The 25,371-nt window shown below is 34.4% G+C and overlaps 1 protein-coding gene across 2 annotated transcripts in view; it reads left to right on the top strand.

The window, feature by feature from the left end:
• Nucleotides 1-23,881, top strand: part of LOC136029154 (DNA polymerase epsilon subunit 2-like) — a 96,934-nt gene extending 73,053 nt beyond the window's left edge. The window contains exons 8-9 of one of the 2 annotated variants that reach the window (XM_065707248.1): nucleotides 18,710-18,886; nucleotides 23,744-23,881. In XM_065707248.1, the coding sequence (XP_065563320.1) occupies nucleotides 18,710-18,886; nucleotides 23,744-23,833 (267 nt within the window). In that variant the 3' untranslated portion in view covers nucleotides 23,834-23,881. The remainder of the gene's footprint in view (nucleotides 1-18,709; nucleotides 18,887-23,743) is intronic. The other variant, XM_065707249.1, reaches the window with a different exon arrangement.
• Nucleotides 23,882-25,371: the final 1,490 nt, after the last annotated feature.

Raw genomic sequence — 25,371 nt, 5'->3', positions numbered from 1 at the left:
TTTTCTACTAAGCATCCAACTTTTGGTTTTCTTTTTCAAGGTTTGGAATTGTTGTAATCTTTTGTCAAAATATATCCAACTATTTTTGCAATTACCAGTTTTTGCTCTTGAAACAATATAACATAAACTTCTCCGTACATGAAAATCTTCAATACTTCAGTACTGCAATACTGATGCATATAAAAATGACATCACTCACATTATTTTTTTCTTCCAAAATTAAGGCTCTTAATGAATTCTCTCAAACTTCTGACCTATCTAGATCGTTTTTTAGGCCAGAATATCCCAGGATACCAGTTTTCCCGAAAAAATATGGAGCCTTTTTCGGGGAAAATCAATAAATATATGCACAATTAATGCTCACTTATAAAGATAGTATATATATATATATATATATATATATATATATATATATATATATATATATATATATATATATATATATATATATACATATATATATATATATATATAAACGCATATATATATTCAACAAGAAGGGACTGTTGAAAAAATAGTCTCGAGTAATAAACCTCGAATTAGTGTTTTTATCAACAAGCGGAAATATTTTAATGTGAACTTAATCGGCGTATCTGTCTGACATCTACATAATTGTAGAAGATATTGATAATAAGTTTATTGAAACTGCTTGTGGAAACACCGTTTTTCGAGGACTTCAATTCTGACAGCAATTCTGTGAAATTAAAGTGGTGGGATCAATAACCTAGTTTACTTTGGTAAATAGGATTAATTGAGTTAGGACTTGAGTTTTGGATACTGAAGCATATATGTTGAATCTTTGCTGGTCGATCTCTTTGTAGTTGCTTAGAATAGGCTATAATCGTGTTCCCCTGACCGCGATATTTATTGACTATGGTCGTGATGATATTAAATAAATTACACGAAACTTTTAAAATAAAATTACTATACTCAACTTATAGCCTGAAAAAAAACAGAATAATTACCACAGTTCTATATATTAAACCTTATTTTATGCTTTCTATACTAGCTATAGAATAAGCTATTATAAACTTTAAGATTAAAGTAATTGAATAAAAGTTCCTCAATCCTAAAAGAAACTATAAATGAAATGCCTTAACTAGGTTGATTTTTAAAAGCAATACAGAAAACTGGCAGAAGAAGCGCAGAGAAAATACCAAAAAAAGTAATTACAAAGCAAAGAAAATCAATGAAAATTGAGATAAACAATTATATAGGGCCTTTTCTCGGTGAAAAATAAATAAAACTGGGTACAACCGTTTGCTTTACTAATTTAAAAAAAGTAATAAATGTAGAATTAATTAATTAATTAAAACTAAAAACAAGCTCAATTTCAGGAGAAAAAATTGAGAAATTCTGGAACTGAATCCTATAAGTGTGTATTGGATATCAAGATTTACAATTCCAATTCCACGGTTTTTACCAATCAACCTAATTACCAATCTGTCTTTATAATCAAAATCAATTGGTATCATGCTACAATTAGATCTCTAGCATGCACTATACACGACCATCACTGCGTAATGAAGGTAAATGACATCCATTTCCCACGATCGGGTTCGCTCATGTTCTGTCATGTGTTAGAGAAGTTTCCCCCTTTTTTCACAGAAAGGCTGTGGCTCACAATTCTGAATTTGACCAATCAACCTAATTACCAATCTGTCTTTATAATCAAAATCAATTGGTATCGTGCTACAATTAGATCTCTAGCATGCACTATACGCGACCATCACTGCGTAATGAAGGTAAATGACATCCATTTCCCACGATCGGTTCACTCATGTTCTGTCATGTGTTAGAGAAGTTTCCCCCTTTTTTCACAGAAAGGCTGTGGCTCACAATTCTGAATTTTACCAATCAACCTAATTACCAATCTGTCTGTATAATCAAAATCAATTGGTATCATGCTACAATTAGATCTCTAGCATGCACTATACACGACCATCACTGCGTAATGAAGGTAAATGACATCCATTTCCCACGATCGGGTTCACTCATGTTCTGTCATGTGTTAGAGAAGTTTCCCCCTTTTTTCACAGAAAGGCTGTGGCTCACAATTCTGAATTTAATCAGAACCCAATTGAAAATTAATGAATTAGGTAGAATTGTCTCAATGCTTTTTTTTGGAGGTTAAGTCCCCCTCCTCCTCCCCCCAGGTAGTACTTCATAACAAATTTCAGTCACCGCTGTTGAGGTCTACAGACCACTATATCGGCTACTTTGTGTGAAAGAATCCCTAGAGTACTAAAAATTTGTGGAGAGAAAACTTGTATGTTATAATCTTATTGTAAATTCAAATTAAGTCTAGCGGTTAGTCTAAAGGTTAGGCTTGCATTTAGCTTGCAGAGTAATCTGAGTAATTTTCTGCTGCCGAGTAATATGAGTAATTTTCAGCTCCAGAGTAATCTGAGTAATTTTTAGCTGCAGAGTAATCTGAAAATTTTTAGCTGCAGAGTAATCTGAGTAATTTTCAGCTGCAGAGTAATATGAGTAATTTTTTGCTCCAGATTAATCAGAGTAATCTCAGTAATTTTTAGCTGCAGAGTAATCTGAGTAATTTTTAGCTTCAGAGTAATCTGAGTGATTCTTAGCTTGCTGAGCAATCTGAGTAATTTTCAGCTACAGAGTAATCTTAGTAATTTTTAGCTTGCTGACTAATATGAGTAATTTTTAGCTGCAAAATAATCTGAGTAATTTTTAGCTGCAGTGTATTCTCAGTAATTTTTAACTTGTTGAGTAATCTGAGTAATTTTTAACTGCAGAGTGATTTGAGTAATTTTTAGCTGCAGAGTAATCTGAGTAATTGTTAGCTTGCAGAGTAATCTGAGTAAATTTTTTTATGCAGAGTCATCTGAGTAATTTTTAGCTGTAGGTTAATCTGAGTATTTTTTTTAGCTACAGAGTAATCTTAGTAATTTTTAGCTGCAGGGTAATCTCATTAATTTTTAGCTTCAGACTAATTTGAGTAATTTTTAGCCGCAGAGTAATCTGAGTATTTTTCAGCTTGCAGAATAATCGGAGTAATTTTCAGCTGCAGAGAGTAATCTGAGTAATTTTTAGCTGTAGTTTAATCTGAGTATTTTTTAGCTGCAGAGTAATCTGAGTAATTTTTAGCTGCAGAGTAATCTGAGTAATTTTTAGCTACAGAGGAATCTGAGTAATTTTCTTATGCAGAGTCATCTTAATAATTTTTAGCTGCAGGGTAATCTGATTAATTTTTAGCTCCAGACTAATCTGAGTAATTTTTAGCTGCAGAGTAATCTGAGCAATTTTTTGCCGCAGAATAATCTGAGTAATTTTTAGCTTACAGAATAATCTGAGTAATTTTTAGCTGCAGCGTAATCTGAGTAATTTTCAGCTGCAGAGTAATCTGAGTAATTTTTAGCTGTAGTTTAATCTGAGTATTTTTTAGCTGCAAAGTAATCTGAGTAATTTTTAGGTGCAGAGTAATCTGAGTCATTTTTAGCTTGAGAGTAATCTGAGTACTTTTTAGCTTGCAGAGTAATCTGTGTAATTTTTAGCTGCAGCGTAATCTGAGTAACTTTTAGCTGCAAAGTAACCTGAGTAATTTTTAGATTGTAGAGTAATCTTAGTAATTCCTAAATACAGAGAAAATCTGAATAATTTTTAGCTGCAAAGTAAATGGAGTAATTTTTAGCTGCAGAGTAATCTGAGTAATTTTAGCTGCAAAGTAATCTGATTAATTTTAGCTGCAAAGTAATCTGATTAATTTTAGCTGCAGTGTATTCTCAGTAATTTTTAACTTATTGAGTAATCTGAGTAATTTTTAACTGCAGAGTGATTTGAGTAATTTTTAGCTGCAGAGTAATCTGAGTAATTGTTAGCTTGCAGAGTAATCTGAGTAAATTTTTTTATGCAGTCATCTGAGTAATTTTTAGCTGCAGGGTAATCTAATTAATTTTTAGCTCCAGACTAATCTGAGTAATTTTTAGCTGCAGAGTAATCTGAGTAATTTTAGCACCAGAGTAATCTGAGTATATTTTAGCTTGCAGAATAATCTGAGTAATTTTTAGCTGCAGCGTAATCTGAGTAATTTTCAGCTGCAGAGTAATCTGAGTAATTTTTAGCTGTAGGTTAATCTGAGTATTTTTTAGCTGCAGAGTAATCTTAGTAATTTTTAGGTGCAGAGTAATCTGAGTAATTTTTTTGATGCAGAGTCATCTGAGTATTTTTTAGCTGCAGAGTAATCTTATCAATTTTTATGTGCAGAGTAATCTGAGTAATTTTTTTGATGCAGAATCATCTCAGTAATTTTTAGCTGCAGTGTAATCTGGTTAATTTTTAGCTCCAGACTAATCTGAGTAATTTTTAGCCGCAGAGTAATCTGAGTATTTTTCAACTCGCAGAATAATCTGAGTAATTTTTAGCTGCACTGAAATCTGAATAATTTTCAGCTGCAGAGTAATCTGAGTAATTTTTAACTATAGTTTAATCTGAGTATTTTTTTAGCTGCAGAGTAATCTGAGTCATTGTTAGGTTGCAGTGTAATCTGAGTAATTTTTTTGATGTAGAGTCATCTGAGTAATTTTTAGCTGCAGGGTAATCTCATTATTTTTTAGCTTCAGACTAATTTGAGTAATATTTAGCCGCAGAGTAATCTGAGTATTTTTCAGCTTGCAGAATAATCGGAGTAATTTTCAGCTGCAGAGTAATCTGAGTAATTGTTAGCTGTAGGTTAATCTGAGTATTTTTTTAGCTACAGAGTAATCTTAGTAATTTTTAGGTGCAGAGTAATCTGATTAATTTTTAGCTTCAGACTAATATGAGTAATTTTTTGCCGCAGAGTAATCTGAGTTTTTTTCAGCTTGCAGAATAATCTGATTAATTTTTAGCTGTACTGAAACCTGAATAATTTTCAGCTGCAGAGTAATCTGAGTAATTTTTAGCTGTAGTTTAATCTGAGTATTTTTTTAGCTGCAGAGTAATCTGAGTAATTTTTAGCTACAGAGTAATCTGAGTAATTTTTTTATGCAGAGTCATCTTAATAATTTTTAGCTGCAGGGTAATCTGATTAATTTTTAGCTCCAGACTAATCTGAGTAATTTTTAGCTGCAGAGTAATCTGAGCAATTTTTTGCCGCAGAATAATCTGAGTAATTTTTAGCTTACAGAATAATCTGAGTAATTTTTAGCTGCAGCGTAATCTGAGTAATTTTCAGCTGCAGAGTAATCTGAGTAATTTTTAGCTGTAGTTTAATCTGAGTATTTTTTAGCTGCAAAGTAATCTGAGTAATTTTTAGGTGCAGAGTAATCTGAGTCATTTTTAGCTTGAGAGTAATCTGAGTACTTTTTAGCTTGCAGAGTAATCTGTGTAATTTTTAGCTGCAGCGTAATCTGAGTAACTTTTAGCTGCAAAGTAACCTGAGTAATTTTTAGATTGTAGAGTAATCTTAGTAATTCCGAAATACAGAGAAAATCTGGTTAATTTTTAGCTCCAGACTAATCTGAGTAATTTTTAGCCGCAGAGTAATCTGAGTATTTTTCAACTCGCAGAATAATCTGAGTAATTTTTAGCTGCACTGAAATCTGAATAATTTTCAGCTGCAGAGTAATCTGAGTAATTTTTAACTATAGTTTAATCTGAGTATTTTTTAGCTGCAGAGTAATCTGAGTAATTGTTAGGTTGCAGTGTAATCTGAGTAATTTTTTTGATGTAGAGTCATCTGAGTAATTTTTAGCTGCAGGGTAATCTCATTAATTTTTAGCTTCAGACTAATTTGAGTAATTTTTAGCCGCAGAGTAATCTGAGTATTTTTCAGCTTGCAGAATAATCGGAGTAATTTTCAGCTGCAGAGTAATCTGAGTAATTGTTAGCTGTAGGTTAATCTGAGTATTTTTTTAGCTACAGAGTAATCTTAGTAATTTTTAGGTGCAGAGTAATCTGATTAATTTTTAGCTTCAGACTAATATGAGTAATTTTTAGCCGCCGAGTAATCTGAGTTTTTTTCAGCTTGCAGAATAATCTGATTAATTTTTAGCTGTACTGAAACCTGAATAATTTTCAGCTGCAGAGTAATCTGAGTAATTTTTAGCTGTAGTTTAATCTGAGTATTTTTTTAGCTGCAGAGTAATCTGAGTAATTTTTAGCTACAGAGTAATCTGAGTAATTTTTTTATGCAGAGTCATCTTAATAATTTTTAGCTGCAGGGTAATCTGATTAATTTTTAGCTCCAGACTAATCTGAGTAATTTTCAGCTGCAGAGTAATCTGAGTAATTTTTAGCTGTAGTTTAATCTGAGTATTTTTTAGCTGCAAAGTAATCTGAGTAATTTTTAGGTGCAGAGTAATCTGAGTCATTTTTAGCTTGAGAGTAATCTGAGTACTTTTTAGCTTGCAGAGTAATCTGTGTAATTTTTAGCTGCAGCGTCATCTGAGTAACTTTTAGCTGCAAAGTAACCTGAGTAATTTTTAGATTGTAGAGTAATCTTAGTAATTCCTAAATACAGAGAAAATCTGAATAATTTTTAGCTGCAGAGTAAATGGAGTAATTTTTAGCTGCAGAGTAATCTGAGTAATTTTAGCTGCAAAGTAATCTGATTAATTTTAGCTGGATAGTAATCTAAGTGATTTTTTGCTTGCAGAGTAATCTGAGTAATTTTTAGCTTGCAGAGTAATCCGAGTAATTTTTAGCTGCAGAGAATCTGAGTAATTTTTAGGTGCAGAGTAATCTGAGTAATTTTTAGCTTGCAGAGTAATCTGAGTAATTTTTAGCTGCAGAGTAATCTGAATAATTTTTAGCTGCAGAGTAATCTGAGTAATTTTTAGCTGCAGAGTAATCTGAGTAATTGTTAGCTTGCAGAGTAATCTAAGTAAATTTTAGCTTCAGAGTAATCTGAGTAATTTTTAGCTGCAGAGTAATCTGAGTAATTTTTAGCTGCTGGGTAATCTGATCAATTTTTAGCTGCAGAGTAATCTGAGTAATTTTTAGCTGTAGATTAGTCTGAGTAATTTTTAACTGCAGAGTAACCTGAGTATTTTTTAGCTGCAGAGTAATTTGAGTAATTGTTAGCTTGCAGAGTAATCTAAGTAAATTTCAAGCTTCAGAGTAATCTGAGTAATTTTTAGCTGCAGAGTAATCTGAGTAAGTTTTAGCTGCAAAGTAACTTGAGTAATTTTTATATTGTAGAGTAATCTCAGTAATTCTTAACTACAGAGAAATTATGAGTAATTTTTAGCTGAATAGTAATCTGAGTGATTTTTAAGCTTGCAGAGTAATCTGAGTAATTTTTAGCTTGCAGAGTAATCTGAGTAAATTTTAGTTCCAGAGTAATCTGAGTAATTTTTAGCTGCAGAGTAACCGGATTAGTTTTTAATTGCAGATTAATGTGATTAACTTTTAGCTACAGAGTAATCCGAGTAATTTTTAGCTTGTAGAGTAATATGAGTAATTTTTAGCTGCAGGGTAATCTGAGTAATCTTTAGCTGCAGAGCAATATGATTGATTTTTAGCTGCAGAGTAAACGATTGGACATCCTGAATTTGATAATAAGGCCGGACTCTATGATTATCGGAAATTAGCTACGCAGAAGAGATCTTACTGTACAAAACAGGGGCGGTTATATTGTGATGAATGCAAACATAGATTTATAATTTTAATAATACATTTGTAAATGCAAGGGCATTTAGTCACGCTAAGCAAGGAGTAAATTTGAAAAAAAAATCAATTAAAGAAAAACGTGAGGTTAACTGATAGAACATTGACAAAAAAGAATATGCTTATTTAGGCTAAATTATTTGACAATTTATAGATTATGCAATTTTCGATCGTTTTCACAGGATTGGTCATTGGGATAGGTAAAAATGTTCTAACATGATTGTGTCCAAAAAGAGGAAGGGTATAATGTTTAAAAATGCTGTGGATGGTGAGGGGTATTTCGAATTAAATCGGTGCATCCTGGTTATATGGAAGGAGGAGTAAAGTTTGAAAAATAATTGTTTAGAGAAAAAAACGACAGGAAAAAATGTAAACTATTAACAATAAAGAATTGCAAAATATTAACAATGAAGAATACACTTATTTTTAGGCAAATTATTTGGCAATTTAAAAATTATTCAATTTTTTAATGTTTACACAAAGTATTTATCATTGAGAAAGGGGGGAATGTTTCAACCCAGTTGTGTTCCAAAAGAGTAAGGTTTTCAAGGTGAAACTATATTGAATACTGAGAGGTATTTTTAACTAAATCAGAGGACACTGTAAAAAAAAGAAGCGTATCTGTAATACTTTAGGAACAGCAAAGGGTTTTAACTTGAAACTTTCAGGCCCCCTACTGCTGCTACTTCTACAACGGCAGCGACCATTCATTAATTTGACTACAACGACTAGTGACTGTGACCACTCCTAATTACGACTGCTTTCAGGTAATTTCTAGGGGGCTATTGGTCAACATCAGAGCATATTATTTGCATGCGGGTTGTTAAAAATTTCAATCAGCAATAGCCTAAGAACAGCCGAGAGTATTAAGTTGAAACTTCAGGGCTTGTTGAAAAGGATGTTGGAAAGTAACTTTGAAGGAAGGAGGCTACAAACCTGACAACTCATGCTCATATATCTGTGGTGTAGTATTTATAATTGAGAAAAAGAGGGATATATCATGTGTATAACAGAAACATATGAGGGTATTATGATGAAAATGACGTTTTGACTATTTTGAACAAAATAGCTAATTTTAATGTAATATCTTTGCAGGGAGGGTAACTAAAAACGGCTTGGGAGGGAAATGGGCTGGCATCAGTCCCTTTGAATCTTAAAAAAAAATACTAAAACTTTCAATTTTCGGCTGGATGAGCACCTTCCAAAGTTTCTACAAAACTCCTTCCATGCTGAAAAAGATTCATAAATGAAACCCTATTGCTTTTCACTTATATCGCGTTTCAGAAATTTTTATTGAAAACCGCCAACAATTTCGTCATTTCAACACAAAATTTAAAGAGGGTTAGTTTAATTGTGATGAAAGGATTTATTCTGGTACACCAAAACTGAACACAGTGATAGGAGATTTACAACACATCCTATGGAAATAAAAATATGTATATCATTAGGTTGTAACAAAACTTATTGGACAAAAAAAACTTCATGCTTATTTCCTACATAAAATGATCAAATATAAAAAATTTTATTTACTAAAAAGAGAGAAAAATACTTTGTTAGTGTTAATTATTCGGTATGGTATGAAAAAAGATATAGAAACAGTGCAATTCATCCTTTCTTTTAATCTAAACAATTTACCAGCAAAGTTATTATTGCACTTCGAAAATTTATATCTATTGAGCTTTTAAACTTTCTTTCAATTTTACTCTGTCTAAAACAATGGGAAAAATTAAGGCACACAAGCATTCTATTGTTGAAAATCATCCTGACAGAGTTAACTTTGGTAAAACGTTCGAATGATGATGAGTTAGAAAAATCGTTCTCTTCCAATGGCACAAGTTCTTTCCTATTTTTAGCATTCTCAAGATCTTTGCCTCCCACGAAATGTTAGTCTCTCCTGATGTAAAAATCTGTAAACGTCCTCGAGTGGGACCTAGCTATTCTGTTTACCCTCTTTTCATGCTAAGGACCAAAAACTTACAAAATCAAAAATTGGCTGAAATCAAAAAGACCAGTATAAAACTAAAGTGTCAAAGTTTGCTGCGAAGTTCGCTCAGCTATTAGGGTTTTAGGTTGAAACTTTCAGGGCATGATGAGGGGGATGTTCAACTGATATAAAGACAATACTTGTATACAACTACACTGTAAAGAAATTGTTTGAGATTCAACAAAAATTGTGTGTTATGTTTGTCAACAAAAATCACACAAAGCTTCTCGTTATTAATTAGAAAAAAATTGAATTCATAGGGTAGCATATCTTGAGCATTGATATTTTTAAGAATAGAGTAGCAGCTTCACAAATTTTCTAGCTAAGGAAAATCATAAAAGAAATGTATTACAAAACAAAAATACCTATTAAAGTTTTATACAACTATAGTATTTATGCATAAATTTTTGTGTTAGCACTTTGTAGACGTCTAAATTTAACTTAATTCAACTCATTCAACCCAAATTTTATGCTCTTTTTTACTCAAAAAGACAAATAACTTTTGTTTTGTCCTTTTGTCAAAATTGCAACCTTTGATTTGAATTACTATTGAACATACTATTTTAAATGTCACCTTGGTCAAATTCAGTATGATATTTAAAAAAAAATTTGATCTTAGCATATTTGATTTGCGTTGGGAATTACATTTTTTCTGCTGAAAAATACATAAATCTTAATAATTTCAATAATTTACTAGACTTGAAACACGAATCCGAATTTCACCGAAAAAATTGGATCGGTTTTGACTGGTTTAAATCCAGCAAAAATTAGTTGGAAATCTAATTAATTTTTTAAAGTGTACTGTCACTCTTAGCATCGCTACGCTAATACTCCTTCTGCCACTACTTGGGTTTTTATGGTATTTCGGTGGTATAATGGTACTACGGTAAAAGTTTCAGGGAATATTGAGGAAAAATTCGAACTAAATCGAAACATACTATTTGCATGGAATTAGTGTTGGGAAGTACTTCAAGTACTACTTAAGTATAAAACCAAGGTACTTGAGTTTTACTCAAGTACATTATTCTTAGAGTACTTAATACTTAATCCTTGAGTAAAATAAATAGGTACTTGGAGCTCTCAAGTACCAATAAATTCTTAAGTACTTTCAAATACTCTCTTAAGTACATTCTGCTTCAATGCAATGACTTTTTTTTACAGAAAAGGATTTTTTCTAAAAAAAGGAAATTTCCAGACTCAAAAGTAGCAGGATTTCAGGATTTGGCAAAAAATTGTTTGAACAAATTTTCCTGAAAGAAAAATGTTTCTTTGGTAGCATTTACCGGACAAATAAAAGCCTTCAGAAAAAAAACTGATGAAGTTCAAGCAGTCTGTGAAGTACATGCTCCATTGGTTAGTGCACTACGCTAACCAACCAATGTCCAGCCACTTGTCAGGTGATGATTTCGATGAATTCTCAGAAGATAAAGAGCGATTCATCACAGTCTAACTCTGCAGTTAACAAAGTGAAGATAGAGGTTTTGCAGTTTCTAGGAGACAAACGGAGGTACCTTTGCATTCTTAAAAATTACCCTCATGTGCGGCAAGTTTATCGAAAGTACAACTATGTATCGCCATCTTCAGCTCCTGTTGAAAGACTTTTTTCAACTGGAGGATCCATTTTGTCTCTACGAAGGAATTTGCTAGGAGACCTCAGGCTTGAGTGCTTAGCAGTGCTAAAAGCATATTCCCAGTATCAGCATCTCCACCAGAAGACAATTCATTAACCTTGAGCAAGGGAAACTACACTTCTTTCAATGTTTCTTGACTTAGAACAGTGCAGTTCGGACTAGATGGAAAAAGAAGAAAACACCCGTTGAAGAATTCCTAGAACTACCTAGAATCCCGTAATTAGTTACTTTGGTAGACTGCTGGATGACTTTCGTCAAGTGGATATATGTGGCACTGTTACTGTTTAAAATTAACTAGCTTTCAAAGAAGCGGAGCTCTACTGTCTTTCGTGGTTTTTAATTATTTCTTTAAACTGCATAATGCCTTTATTATATGACTTTATTTTATTTCCATTAGACGACTAGATATGACTGAGCGAGAAATGGTGCTAGTAGAGCTGTACATAAGTAGTAATTGAAGTGCAACTTAAGTACAAGCTGTTATATTTATTTTAGCGCTGCCATACTTATTTAGGCGTATCAAACTCCTTTATTACCAAGGGCTTTTTTTCTCTATAAAATAAGCGCGATTTTTACCCAGGATTATATTAACTGTAACACCATTTCTTGGACTGTATAACAGAAACCTTAATTAATTGATTCCCAATTATAATAGGCCGCAGAACATTTATCGGTATATAAGACCTAAGGGCCCAACTGTCTCTTGTGTGGAGTTTATTTGGCTAATTGAACTACTTGAGCCATGTTACAATTAGACTTTTTTCTTACTCGACTTATATTACTTCTATAGGTACTATTATTATTACTTCTATAGTTACTTCTATTTTTAATGCTCCCGTTTCTGTTTGTTATTGTAATGGACTATATTCTACCTCAGTCTTCAGGCATTTGAGTGAAGATTAGCAGCCGGCAGGTCCCTGATCTGGACTTCGCAGATGACGTTGTTATTCTTGAAGGAGCAAAACTGCGACTGCAGCTGCTACTCGACGCCATAGACGAAAAGGCCGAGAAAATGGGTCTTGCAGTAAATGTCAGTAAAATAAAGAGTATGGCCACATCTGACTCTCCGCTGATACCAAAATGCAAAGATAAAACAATTGAACAGGTCAAGGAATCTAAGTATATCGGGAGTTGGACAAGCGACATCGGCTTTTAGCAAGTTGAAACCAGTCTGGTGCAGTAGTAAATACTCTGTGCGCTTGAAGCTCCGCCTCCTGAATAGCAATGTGATGTCCATCCTCCTCTATGCTAATGAATACTGGAAACTAAACACCCAACTGGAGAAACGTGTCCTAGTATTCGAAAACATGTGCCTTAGGAGAATTCTGAACATATCGCGGCAGGAAAAGGTCACCAACATAGAAGTTCGCCGACGAACCGGTCAGCCATTAGTTACTGACCTTCTGGAACGTAGGAGATGGACATTACTTGGCCACGTCCTCCGTATACCAGAGGATCGACTAATGAATACAGTATATTAGTGGCGCCCAGAGGGGACGCGAAAAAGAGGTCGACCAAGACACACCTTACGACGACAATACGACCGAGACCTGAGTAATAAGAGATGTCAGTGGGAGGATGTCGCGGCTGCAGCTCAGCTCCGAGATGTTTGGTGAGGTTTTGTGGACGCCATAAGCGCCACCCCTGGCTCTGAAGGATCTAAGGTCAAAGGTAAGGTTGGAAGATCAGCTATTAATATCATTGTATATAAAAGGACCTATTCTTAGCTTCGTCATTCTCGTATTTCATTCTTTTTTTTTATTGTTATAGTCACCATAACCAAATTTTATTGTTATAGTATTTATAACAACATTTTTTTTTATAGTCACTATATCCACTATAATTTAGTGGATTGGATCCTGGACTTTAAAATAATTCTGTCCATCTTTTCGCTATCATATGGTTGGCTTTTTATCAAATAAACTTAGTCCTGTTATGGTTGGTAATAGCAAAAACTAAAGAGGCACATCAAACCTGTAAGACGTATTCTAAATTGTAAACTTATTATAAAAATAAAGTATTCTAAATTCTATGCGTTCATCGAAAGTAAACGAAACGACGGAATAGAAATGTGGAATTACGAAGTATAATGTTTCAAAACTATTTTGTTTTTTAATACTGGCTCGACACTATAATTGAACATAGACAGTCTCTGACTTAAATGTGTGGGGTTACGAGATGCACACCATTAAGTCCGTCATTTCCGAATATTTTCTTCTTTGATTGATAAAGTGCTAGCAATTTCCCAATTTGTTTTGCGTGTGTTCTTACTAAGAAATGATAAAGATGTGCCATATCAATGAACTTCTAGCTAAAGACCGGACATTTGTGCTGCGACACCAACATGCTGATAAAAAGTATTAAAGAGATTATTAGCCGCCTTAGGGCCGCCACTTATTACGAAGTTACGTGAATTGGCTTCAAGTCTGAATCAAAGAAATAATCACTGCATACAAGTTGCCCAGTTATACAGGATTGGCTCTGTATAGAAGGACAGTTATTGCTTTTTCTCGGGAATAGGTTTTGGGACTCGAACGGGTCTTCATCAAAGGGTTTTTGTAGTTGATCCTAATCAATGGCGTAATTTCCTCAAAATCTTGGGGAGGGGGAGAGTTGGAGCCGATTTTCCCAAGTTAAGTGAAAATGATAGGGGAAAAAAGCCATATCTTACCATAAAGGCAAAGGTATACTAAAGAAAATAGGCCATTATGTAGGCCTATTTTAGTTTTGACAAGATTTTTGAAGATTGTAAATTTCAGCTGGGGGGGTGAGCTGGGATTGGGGTGTCAAGTTGCCCCCTCCCCCTGCCACGAAGCAAATAACGCCCCTGGCCCTAATCTATTTTTGTCATTAGCCAGGAACCCTAAGTGACAAAAGACGAAAACGAGCCCCATAATTTACTATTAAATTGGCGCTTTATTTGTGTTTACTATATCTGCGATCCAAATCCATGGCCTTGAAATTTTGGCATTTTAAAAGAAAGGTTTAAACGTTCCAGCAACTCACCTTCTTTTCCTCTGAATTCACATGTCGCTAATGTTTCCCCTAAGAGACTCACTTACTTCAATTTGATCTTAAGGTCGACTTAGTTGTGAACGCTCGCACTAACTATAGTCATAACTTGTTGTGACAAGGAAAAGCGAGAAAACATAGCACAAACAAAGTAACAACATGTGGGAGGTAAACATTTTGGCAGTCGATTTTACTGATGGATTTGGCAGGATCTTTTGGCGCAGAAATCTTGCCAATAATTGTTGTCGGGGGATTCCCGGTTTGCGGGAGTTTTTACGAAGACTAATAGAGGTTTCACTATGATTTCTATGTTTAGAGACTGGGAATAGGACTACTCCGGTAAACAAAACGCTTTTTAAAGCAAAGGTCCTTCTTCCATTAGGTTTTTTTGTACATTTTTAATCTAAACCTTGATTGGCCCATTTGGAGGGAACAAAAAGGATTAAAAGTCTTTGTGGTCAGATTATAGGCTTTGAAAAATGGGTTGACGAACTACAATTCTCTGTTTTACTTCTTTTATTCTTAATCTGTGTTAATATACTCAGTAATTGTAAAAGTATGGCGGACGTGTAACTGTGCCATCAAGAAACCTCGAATCCATAGCAGAGTAATTTCTATGTAATTTATTCATATCCAGCTGGTCGTGCTCAAATCTATTCTCTAGTTTACCGCTTATGGTATAAACATTTCTCTCAAACTGCTTACTTTATTTCCCCTCCTTCAAAAAGGGGTTGTTTTATCAGCCAGGTTAGACACTGGTGTAAAAAGATTTAAATCAGTAACCGTAAAAAAAAAAAAAAAATCAACTGTTGGTTTCTTTATATAGGTTTATATGGGTATCTTCTATCCTATGGCACCTACCATGGAGTCAGATACCCAGACTTGTTCTTAACGAATTTTGACTTTCTTCTATGGACACAAGGAAATAAAGGTTGAAAAATATAGCTCTCGGAAATTAAAAATAAATTGTGACAGACAATGCAATGAGTTTACCCGACATATAAGCAAGAAATATTTTGAAGGAGTGACAGTTTCTTCTAAATAAACCAAAAAGAGGTGAACTTCGTAAAAAAATCATTAGAGATTAGAGATAAAAATTGCAAATTTTTGAGAGCTAAGGGGGTTACGCTCCTCTTCTCCCCTGCGCGCGTGACTGCGGTTATCTAGTGCTGTTCAATATAGCGATATAATCGAATAGTAATTGTATTTTAATCATTCAACTGTGCATTGGTGTTCTCGTCCTCATTTGAGCCAAACCTGTAACGGAAGTAAAATAGAGAACATAACAAGGTAACAAATCATTTGTCATTCTGACAGTGGAGAGCCATAAAGATAATGTATCCTCATTTTTTTACGTCCTTTGGAAAGTAATACGATGTTAGAATGAAAAGAATAAAATTGTTTGAATGCGATTTATTACCGAGCATAAATAATTTGTGAAATTTTTGTCGGTATGACATGAAAAAACTAATTTTGCACATGCAACTGGAAAGAAAAGCATTTAGCTTGCTTGTCTATTTTTTGGTCTTTGGTCCATGCCGGCTGGTGCATAAGGTTACAAGGACACCTCTCCGCCACAACCTCTCAACTCGAATTAGTAGCTGTTTCATAAAGCTGTCCATGTAGCTTCCTTAAGGGGAAATCAGAAACAAAAGATGTAGAATATTCGGCATTTATGTTGACTCATTTCAACGGATAATTGTTGTGTTTTTGTCGTGCACTGGCTATACACGCTATTATACATCAGGGTCTACTCTCAATGGACATTTTTGAAAAATTTGAATCCAAGAGTACAGTTTTTAGCCATCAGACCCCCTCCTTCCTTCCAAGTGTTAGAAAAATTTACACTAGTGTACATAAAAGCATTGTCAAGAGGAGCATTGAAGATAAACCCAAATTTACGTGCCTAGATTAAATGAAACTGTATGTACTTGTTTTTTTTTCTGTCGATTCCTTTTATAAAGCTATTACCTATTTAGTGGTCTGCAATTTAAAAGGTCTGTAAAACCGAGCTATGACTCGACTGAAATGAGAGCTACCATTTGCCTGGTGGTTGTTCTCTTTCGAGGGTTCCTTTGCGGTTCGGGTTTCCAATCTCTAAAACCAAAGCCGCTACCTTAGTGAAGGAAGAGTTTTAGACCTGAGAAACGTGCTTATGCTCGGCATCCTACCAGTGAAGTCAGCGTATTGCTAGCTTTTTCTATTTTTTTTCTTTTTTAGGGAAAATGATAATTATCTTTTAATAGTAATTATACAGAATACAAAAAAAAAGTTTATTTTTAAATTAAAGATGGATTTAAACAAAGAATGAATGAAAGTCGCGGAATATTAAAGGGGTGCAAATTACGATCGGATTCAACTCCATCTTCATCTATAGCGCTACATTAAAGTGAGGCGGGGAATTTGTGGATTCAAGCAGTAAATCATTGAAGTAGATAGTTTAAGTAAAATTGTACACATGCTATTGCGTTGCCTAAGGGACTGAGAGGTTGGACAATTCCAACCTCTATTACCATACAACCTATATTGCATATATTTGGCAAAATATGCCCCTTTTAAGTGTTACTCCCCATTGTTTTTGCAAAACAAACTTAGCTTCTTTTTATTATGAATTTAGTTTCACACAGATCTGACCCTTACTGAAAAATTATGTTTGTATCTTGCGTGTTTGTTTAATGTGAAATATTTTTAGACAATGATTGTTATAATTTTTTGGAATCCCCTTCTATCAATCTGCGGAGAAGAGGAGTTGAACATAAAGTTTAAGAGTATTCATACACAGCTTGAACCCATTAAAGTTTTGGGGAAGCTCTTATGATTTACCCGAAAGCTAGGGTCTAACGCTCCAAAAAAACTGATCAGAGTCTATGGGTTTTACGATATTGTGATGTAATTATTTCTAGTACATAGTATTTATTTTAGGGCAAGGGGAATTCTTGTGAGAAATTATGATTTTAAGCAAATATTTATAACTGAAAGCATCCCATTTACTTCTTACCGTTATTTACGGTAATAAGGTTGTTTACATAACGTTATTACCCTTATGTATGTTTTACTGTTATTTTGTTTCTTTTTAGTTATCTTCTTCAAATTGCCTGACAAATTGGCTGAAGAAGCGCACGCAATTTGCGATGCCGTGTAACTTTATGATAGATTTGACTTTTTTGATAAAATTAAAGTTTTAAACAGCAAGTAACTTAGCTGAAGCAATTCTCCCAAAAGTCTTGAAATGCTCTTTTTCAATTATTTTATAATTTCTTGCTTTTATTGAGCGTTTATTGTCATTATTATTCCTTTTCTGACACAAAATGCGTTTTTTATCTCGACATTATTAATTAGGAATAAGGAAAGTTTTTTTCTTTTAACTTTAGGTAAATAATATATTCTTTTTCTAAGAACTTTTTCAATTTCAAAATGTCTTAATTCATAAAATTCATGTGAACTTTCGTTTGTTAATTAGTTCATAGTAGGGTCATGGATAGTTGAAAGAATCCTACTTATTTTCAGTGTCTTATATTTGAAACTTAAAAATGCTATATAAGTTTCTTTACTGAAAATTGGAAGACATTATTTTACCATTTATCATCCTTCATGACAACTGGAAAAGATGTATTTTCATATTTAAAGAATAAGAAAAAAAAATCAAAATTCCTTTTGTTTAAGTTTGAACGAATGGCATTTGCTTAATGCTCGGTCCTGAGAGCTTTTCTATTTTAAACTTTCAAATTCTCAAATTTAATTCGGACTTTGCGTATTAGCTAGCTCAGTGTTAGCTCCTACCTCCTAAAAGAATTCTAATGATTTCCTAATTATTTTTTATGCTCGAAATATATTTTCTTTTATCTATGAAACATATGTTAAACGTAACTTCATTTATACTTATTTGTTAGGTTTACTGCTTGATTGACCTTAATCTAACAGAGGAAAAGGGGGGAGTCGTGCTCATTTATAAAACAACAATCAACAATTTTCAGAAAACAATTCACCTTTGAGGCGCAAAAAATGATTTTGGGTTGCAAGATTAAATCAATTTTCAATCCCAAAATGAATGAACAAAACGAAAATCCGGAGCTTGGTCTGAAATTAATGATCACTTCCGTCTATAGTTAAATTTTTTTATGAATAATACTCAACAGGAAATATATAAAAAGCGAAAAGTTCGTTTTTAGCTACTGTTAAACAAAAGGTATTTTCTCTACAACCCTCGTAGTTTAATTCTTGATATTTTTTTAGTTTCTTAGTTTAGTTATAGTTTCTTATGTATTATGCCTGCTTTTCGCACATGCAGAAATACTTGAAAAATGAGGCTTTTTATGTGAGAATAGTCTTGAAAATCTAAAAAATCTTTCATGTTTATAACAATGAACCGCCAAAAGCATAAAAAAGATTTTGTTTTTTATCTTCTTCTTTATAATTTACTGATGAATTCCATGATTTTCTTCAGCTAACTTTCTGTTTTGTATTTTAGTTTGTGAAGACTTTGGTGTCACAGTGTCACCTATCACCGCTTCCCTTAAATGTTCGACCTACCTACTGGGCATATGATAGCGCACTAAGTATTTATCCACTACCAGACTTAGCAGTCATCGCTGATAAATTTGAACCTTTCACTACTACTAATACAGATACAACAGTTGTTAATCCTGTGAGTTGCTTTTGATCCAGTTTGCTTTTCATTTTTATATCATTTTCGCGTTCATCCAATTATTTGCAAAATCATTTGAACCTGTTAATCAGCCACGTTATCAGTTTTTTGTTCTGTAGTAGCCAAAGAGCCGGTTGGAGGACTGGTATAAAAAAGGACTGTTTTACCTCCTATAAAAAGTGAAAATTTTACCTCCTCTTATCCTTTCCACGCCCTAAACAACTTTTCCTGGAAAATTCAACTTGGTTTCCCAGCTCTGTGGCAAAACAGAGTATAACCAAACTACATATACAATTGGTCTTTTTTTTATGAAGACTAATGGCTGTAGAGATACTCGCTTGCCTTTAGGCACCAGACACAAAAAATATGCTATCTTAGGAGGATTGAAAACTACTGAGCAGGGTTGACAATTTGCACACTTTTCGTGTGAAATGCACTCATTTTTTCATTGCGCTCTTTCACTTCACGGACCGGATTTGCAGTCTTTTTGCTCTTTACACTCTTTTTGACCTCTTTTACGAAATTTCATGACCTCGTTTACGAAATTCTGTGTAGTTATTGATGGGCTTGACTTCTCCTCCATTGACATTGCCAATGCATCAAAATAAAATATTATGTCCCATATTACGGATCATTGAGCATTTTTGTAAGCTATTGATGTGGTTTTTCTATAGTAGAAAATTTAGATTTGCACTTCTGTGTTGTTGGGATAAACAACCCAGAAAGAATTTCTCTGATTCACATCTAAAATACCCCTTTCGCAGAAATCTTGTCTCACTCGCATCTATTCATATTCATTAATGTGGTCAAATTTAATTTACTGAAAGCAAACCAGTACGTTTGCCAAACACGCAGCCATCCACTTTCTGGGAATGTCCCAGAAAGCTACTCATTTTGTATAAAAACTGTACATAAATTTACAAAAAAAGGGAAAAAAGGAGAAAATCCAGTAGAGGAAGAAGAAGAAGTAGAGGAAGAATTATGTTGTGTGACTGAGAGTGTTTTCACCATTTTTTTTTTTTTTTCGCTGCTAGGATACGGTACTTGACTTGTCTACAGTGAAGTCAGCTATAGTTCACGACTAGTTCGTTGGTTCTCTTATATTCTTCTCAAAACATTTGGATAAAATGGAGACAAAACTTTATCTAAAAATTCGATGAAGACAACTATAATTCAGTTAAAGATTCAAGCAATCAAAATAAACACCAGCAAGTTTTAAGCAGAATATTACCTTTTAAGGTAAAAAAAAGAATGAAAATCATTATCTAATCCATTATTTGGAGATCAATTTAAGCAAGAGTCCTCCTAACTTTATTTCAAATTCATTTGAAAAATTAAAAGGCAATAAGCATATTATGTTTATTGATCATAGAATAATTGATAATTATTTGCAAAATAGCGTAAGAGTGCTCAGAAGAGTGAAAGGGGTTGCATATGCGGCATCAGTCGTGCACACACAAATTCTTTGGCTTGCACTCTTTTTTGACGTCCACAGTTGGCAACCCTGATACTGAGGCTTTCAGTTGTATTTGACGTTTATTTGGAGACGCTTCTGGTTTTTGTTGTGTATTAAATCGTGCGATTGTTTTATTGTTTTTGAAAAAATTAAGAATAATTGACTATTTATTGATTTACATGTATATCAGTTTGTTTTGGGGCATTACTGAGTGGGACTTGGTTATTTTTTTGTAAAATATGGTAGTTTTGATCGCCTATATAATCTCTTAAATTCATAATTGAATTAAAATGTAAAAGTATGTTTAAAAAGATTAAGTTCCCCCGCGGCCTCTGCGAGACTGGATTAAGCATTGAATGTAAATATGACAAGTATTAGAAACAGATTTGCTAAAAACTAGTAAAGCTATGGATTTATTTCAACCATACAAGCATTGCTTGAAAACAACCTTGGCTCTGCTATGGTACGAGGGTATCAGATTCCTTCAAATCAACAGATGGTATAACCAAAAGAAATGGCCAAGAAGTCTATAAGGTAGAAGAAGGGTATATTAAGTTCAAAAGTAACATTTCGATTTTTAACGAAGATTTACGCATCAGCTAAATTTGGGTATAAATTAGACCTTTGTCTCTTTTATTTGGGGGGGGGCTGAACTGATTAGGCTTGAGATTGCTTTGTTGTCGTGATAGATGTAAGAAAGCATTTATGTAAGTCAAATGAATAGGGGAGAGGGGGGCGAAACCATACGGGGGCGAAACCGTCCGTTGGACCTCTCGTCCAAAGTCTTTGAACCAATACATTCAGAAAATTGCTGCTAGATGCCATTCATGTAGCGCACATTAGGCGGAAGTTTTGAATATTTGATGACAAAGACTACTGAGATAAGAGGTAAAGAAGTTTTTATATACTCTCTGGAAATTTCGACACCTATAGTCCTCGTCAAATATTTTCCAAGCTATTTTAGCTACAGTTTCTTAAGTTAGAAGGATCATAAGAGGTATGTTTCCGGTATTTAACTCGTAATTTTCATCAAGAAATGTCTGGCGGTTTCCAAAAAAAAGGTAAATTTTCAAAATGGCGTCAATAAGGGGTGACTCCGGACAGTTTTTTGGGGGCGACTCCGGACACATTTCGTGGTGTCCGGTTTCACCCCTTGCTGATGGAAGTATCTCCGAGTCTGGAATTGAAGTAGCTAGGTCTAGGAAATTACCAAATATTTCAATTTTATGATAGACTAGGAATAAGAACTTATTAAATTCAACTTTCAAAAAACAAAAACAATATTATGCCCCAACAGAGAGTAGAGCTCGTAAGGCTGGGACAGTATAAATGCATAGAAAAAACACAACATCTCGTCATAAAAAAAAACATACAAGATACAAGTTAACAGAGGAGGTCAACCCAGCGCGAGAATCCCACAACAAAGTATATATTAAAATCTATTATTCATCAATCCAGACACCCAGGCAAAGAACTATTTTTGAAGTATGTTTTCTCAAAGAAAATCAGCTCACAAAACTTTGGGACATTTCTCTCTCCGTGCTTGACATTTTAGATTTTGATTTTACAGATGGTTAGCACCTATATTCGAAAAGGGGGTGGCCCCCCAGATCCAGAATTATTGAAGCGTGCTGTGAGACAAGTCTTAAATGAGAATTCATCTTTCTGATCAGCCACGGAAGAATTTTCTTTGAAGAAGTCTACCCTTGTGGATGCCGTGAAACGCTACAAGAGTAGAATGCAAGATCTTGAGAAGGGTAGCCCAAGTGCAAACAATGATAATGATAGTGTTCGGGAGAGTTCCAAGTTCGTTTTTACTCCCAAACAAGAGAGAGATCTTGCTATATACCTCGAAAACTGCTCAATATTGAAACACGGACTAAATCCAAATGCAACGAGAAAGTTAGCCTACCAATGGGCAACAACTCTGAAGCTCAAATTCCCACCAAGTTGGGAGCTGAATGAAGGAGCAGGATTTGACTGGTTTAAAGTATTTATGAAGCGTAATGCCAATTTGTCCATTAGAAAACCGGAAAATACAAGCCAGGCTTGTGCTGCCGGCTTCAATGCCACTGTAATTGGTGCCTTCTTTCGTAATCTTCAGGGACTGTATAGCAAGTTACAATTTCGTCCTGGTAGGATTTGGAACTGCGACGAAACAGGAGTACCCACAGTTTTTCAGGCTCCAAAGGTGATTGCTAAAAAGGGGACAAAACAGGTGGCACAGACCGTGTCGGCAGAAAGAGGGGAAAATACCACAATGCTGTGCTTTGTGTCTGCAACTGGTCAGACTATTCCATCAGCGTTTGTTTTTCCAAGAGTCAAGGCTCCTGAGAGAATGTATCAAGATGGACCACCAGGATGCATTGGCTTAGCCCATCACAGTGGATGGATGACCTCGGAAAATTTCGTTTGTTCATTGTAGCACTTCCAGAAAGAAGTTAAACCTAGCAAAGAGAATCCTGTTTTGCTCTTGTTCGACAATCATGAAAGACATATTTCAATTGAAGTAGTTTCCTTGAGCAAAGATAATGGCATTCATCTTCTGACCTTTCCTCTCCATTGCTCTCATCGCATTCACCCCCTTGATGTTTCGGTTTATGCACCATTCAAACATGCCATCAGGGAGACATTGGAAGTGTTAGTGAACTTCAGACTGACGAAGAATTTTCTCCTGGAAATTTGTGCTTGTGAGGTTTATGGCGAAAAAAACTCTGATAAACATCAAATTTTTGAACATCAAAACATCAAAAACATCAAATTTTAAATTTCAAAGATTGCAACACTATGTTTGTGAGATTGAAGAAGTGAGTGGCAGATTAGCTAAAATAAACTACCTCCGCAAATCAAGTGAAAAGTCCATCTTCCCAGAATGGCCTGATTTTTCTGAAACTGATTTTAATGATATAATTATGAAGTTGCCTACTCCTTTTGCTGCAAGAGGGACAGGGCGATCAGGCAGTCAAAGGCCTTGTATTTGGGTTGTGACTTGTCTTGCTATGTCATAAAATAATAATGTGAAATACCTTTAGAGTTCTTTTGATATTCCAGTTAATTCTGCTACTTTTATATTATCTGAATGCAGTGTTTGAATCGTTAACTAATAGATGTCCGAAAATGCCCCTCATGTGTCCGAATTCGCCCCACGGTAGGGGCGACTTCGGACACTTTAAGACGTCATGTGTTTTTGGGTCTCACTGAGAAACGACTTGATGGAAGTCATTGAAAAAAAATGCTAAGAAACATGAATATTTAAGCTTTCTGTTCATGTAAAAACAAAGTTTGTATCTTTAGAAGAACAACTTATAGGGGTCAAAAACTCAAAAACGTACGGTTTCGCCCCCCTCTCCCCTACTGGCATTTTGATAATTAGGTGTTAACTTATGCTTATCTTCTTTCAGGGCTCATTTTCTCGCAACCAATTCAGCTTCAAGGTTTATTATCCGGCTACAGGACAAGTTGACGATAGTCAAATTGAAGCATATGAATAAGATATATTTTAGTTTCTTACTTTTTTAATACAATATTTTTAGTATTAAGGTTTTCTTAAGACAGTATCTATAGAGCACGGGATTTCTTTTAAATTGCCACGCCGAAAGTTACATGTTAGTTATGAATCAACATGTATTTCCTGGACTTGATTCGAATTATTGTTGAAATAACGATAATATTGCTGATGTCTATAATTGCATTTCCAATAAACTTTACTTGTATCTACAGCAGGACCAGTAGTTTTCAACAATAACTTCCTCAGACATTAGGCCATTGCTTGACCCTAGACTACCTTGATGCCCAGCGTCGGGAGTAAGTCGAACCTGTGGCGCGGGGGCACGACGTTATGCTGCTGCCTTTTGGTAATGCAAGCTTTTGACTTAGTGTGACATCAGGGTATGTTGAAAAAAATTCTTAAGTGCATGGAAATTATGGTTTTCTTGTGTTTTCTAACAAATCTTCCTCGAGGGATTTACTTCCAGTGAATACCTAGTAAAGGCTTAAGTTCCTCAGGGTAGTATCTTGGAACGTACGTTTTTCTAGAATGGTTATCAATGAAATAGTGGACAATCTAATTCACACTCTCGACCGTTTAGCTAGCGATAACACAATCTATGCAGTTGTTCATAAGACCCAGTACAAGCTTCCCTATCCTTAAAGTCAACTTCTGTTCTTACAGTCTGGCGGATATAGCAAAATGGTCTGATGCATGTATGGTGAACTTAAACGCATCATAGACTAAGGAGCTATTGATTGCCCAATTAAGGTCTTGTATCGACATACTGGCTCTATAATCAAGGATGATACTTACAAAAATAGTCTACTAATCTCTTTTTTGAGAATGCATCGTTTCTTGGGAATTCATTTTTCCTCAGACCGCTCTTGGACTCACATCTCGGTTGAGTCCAATCCTACTGCGGAAAAAAACTGGTTCTTCATTCTTTGTTCTAAGAACACGTGACCATCCAGCTTTGTCACCTTTTCCATTACCCCAATCGGGGAATATAGAGGTCATTTTTACATAGGCTCCTATAAACCTATTCTTAACAATCCAGGGACCCAAAATAGGGCCTCAAGGTGTTACCTGTAGCACTGATCGGGTACCATTACAACCTTATAGTTAGAATTTAATAAAACATTAATGGCTGGTTTCTAAAAGTACATCCACTACCGTCCCTCTTACGTTAGCCGAAACCATATGGAAAACGCGGTACGGTCTGATGTACCTACGAGAGGAGACACCCTGCACTAAGTACTTGAAGAAATGTTTTATAAGACGCTCCATCTCTACTTGGACTGGTCTTCAGCGATAGGTTATCCCTGGACTCATGTATTTTGATTCCTTTAAAGGAAGCTCAAGAGACACAATTCTAGGAAAAAAAAACTTGGTAGAGTTGGCTAGTGGTAGTTTTAACTTAATTTGAATCCTAGTTTTCTAGTTTTTCAGGCCCTAAGCTTTTTGTGACGAGTCGAAATGACATGCGTCATTAAAAATAGTCTTTGCTTGCTTAAACTTTCTTGTACTTAATGGTCAAAT

This window comes from Artemia franciscana, chromosome 7 (genome assembly GCF_032884065.1).
Source record: "Artemia franciscana chromosome 7, ASM3288406v1, whole genome shotgun sequence".
Taxonomy (NCBI): domain Eukaryota; kingdom Metazoa; phylum Arthropoda; class Branchiopoda; order Anostraca; family Artemiidae; genus Artemia; species Artemia franciscana.
Note: the sequence above shows the minus strand (reverse complement) of the source record. Positions and strands in the feature narration are given on the sequence as shown.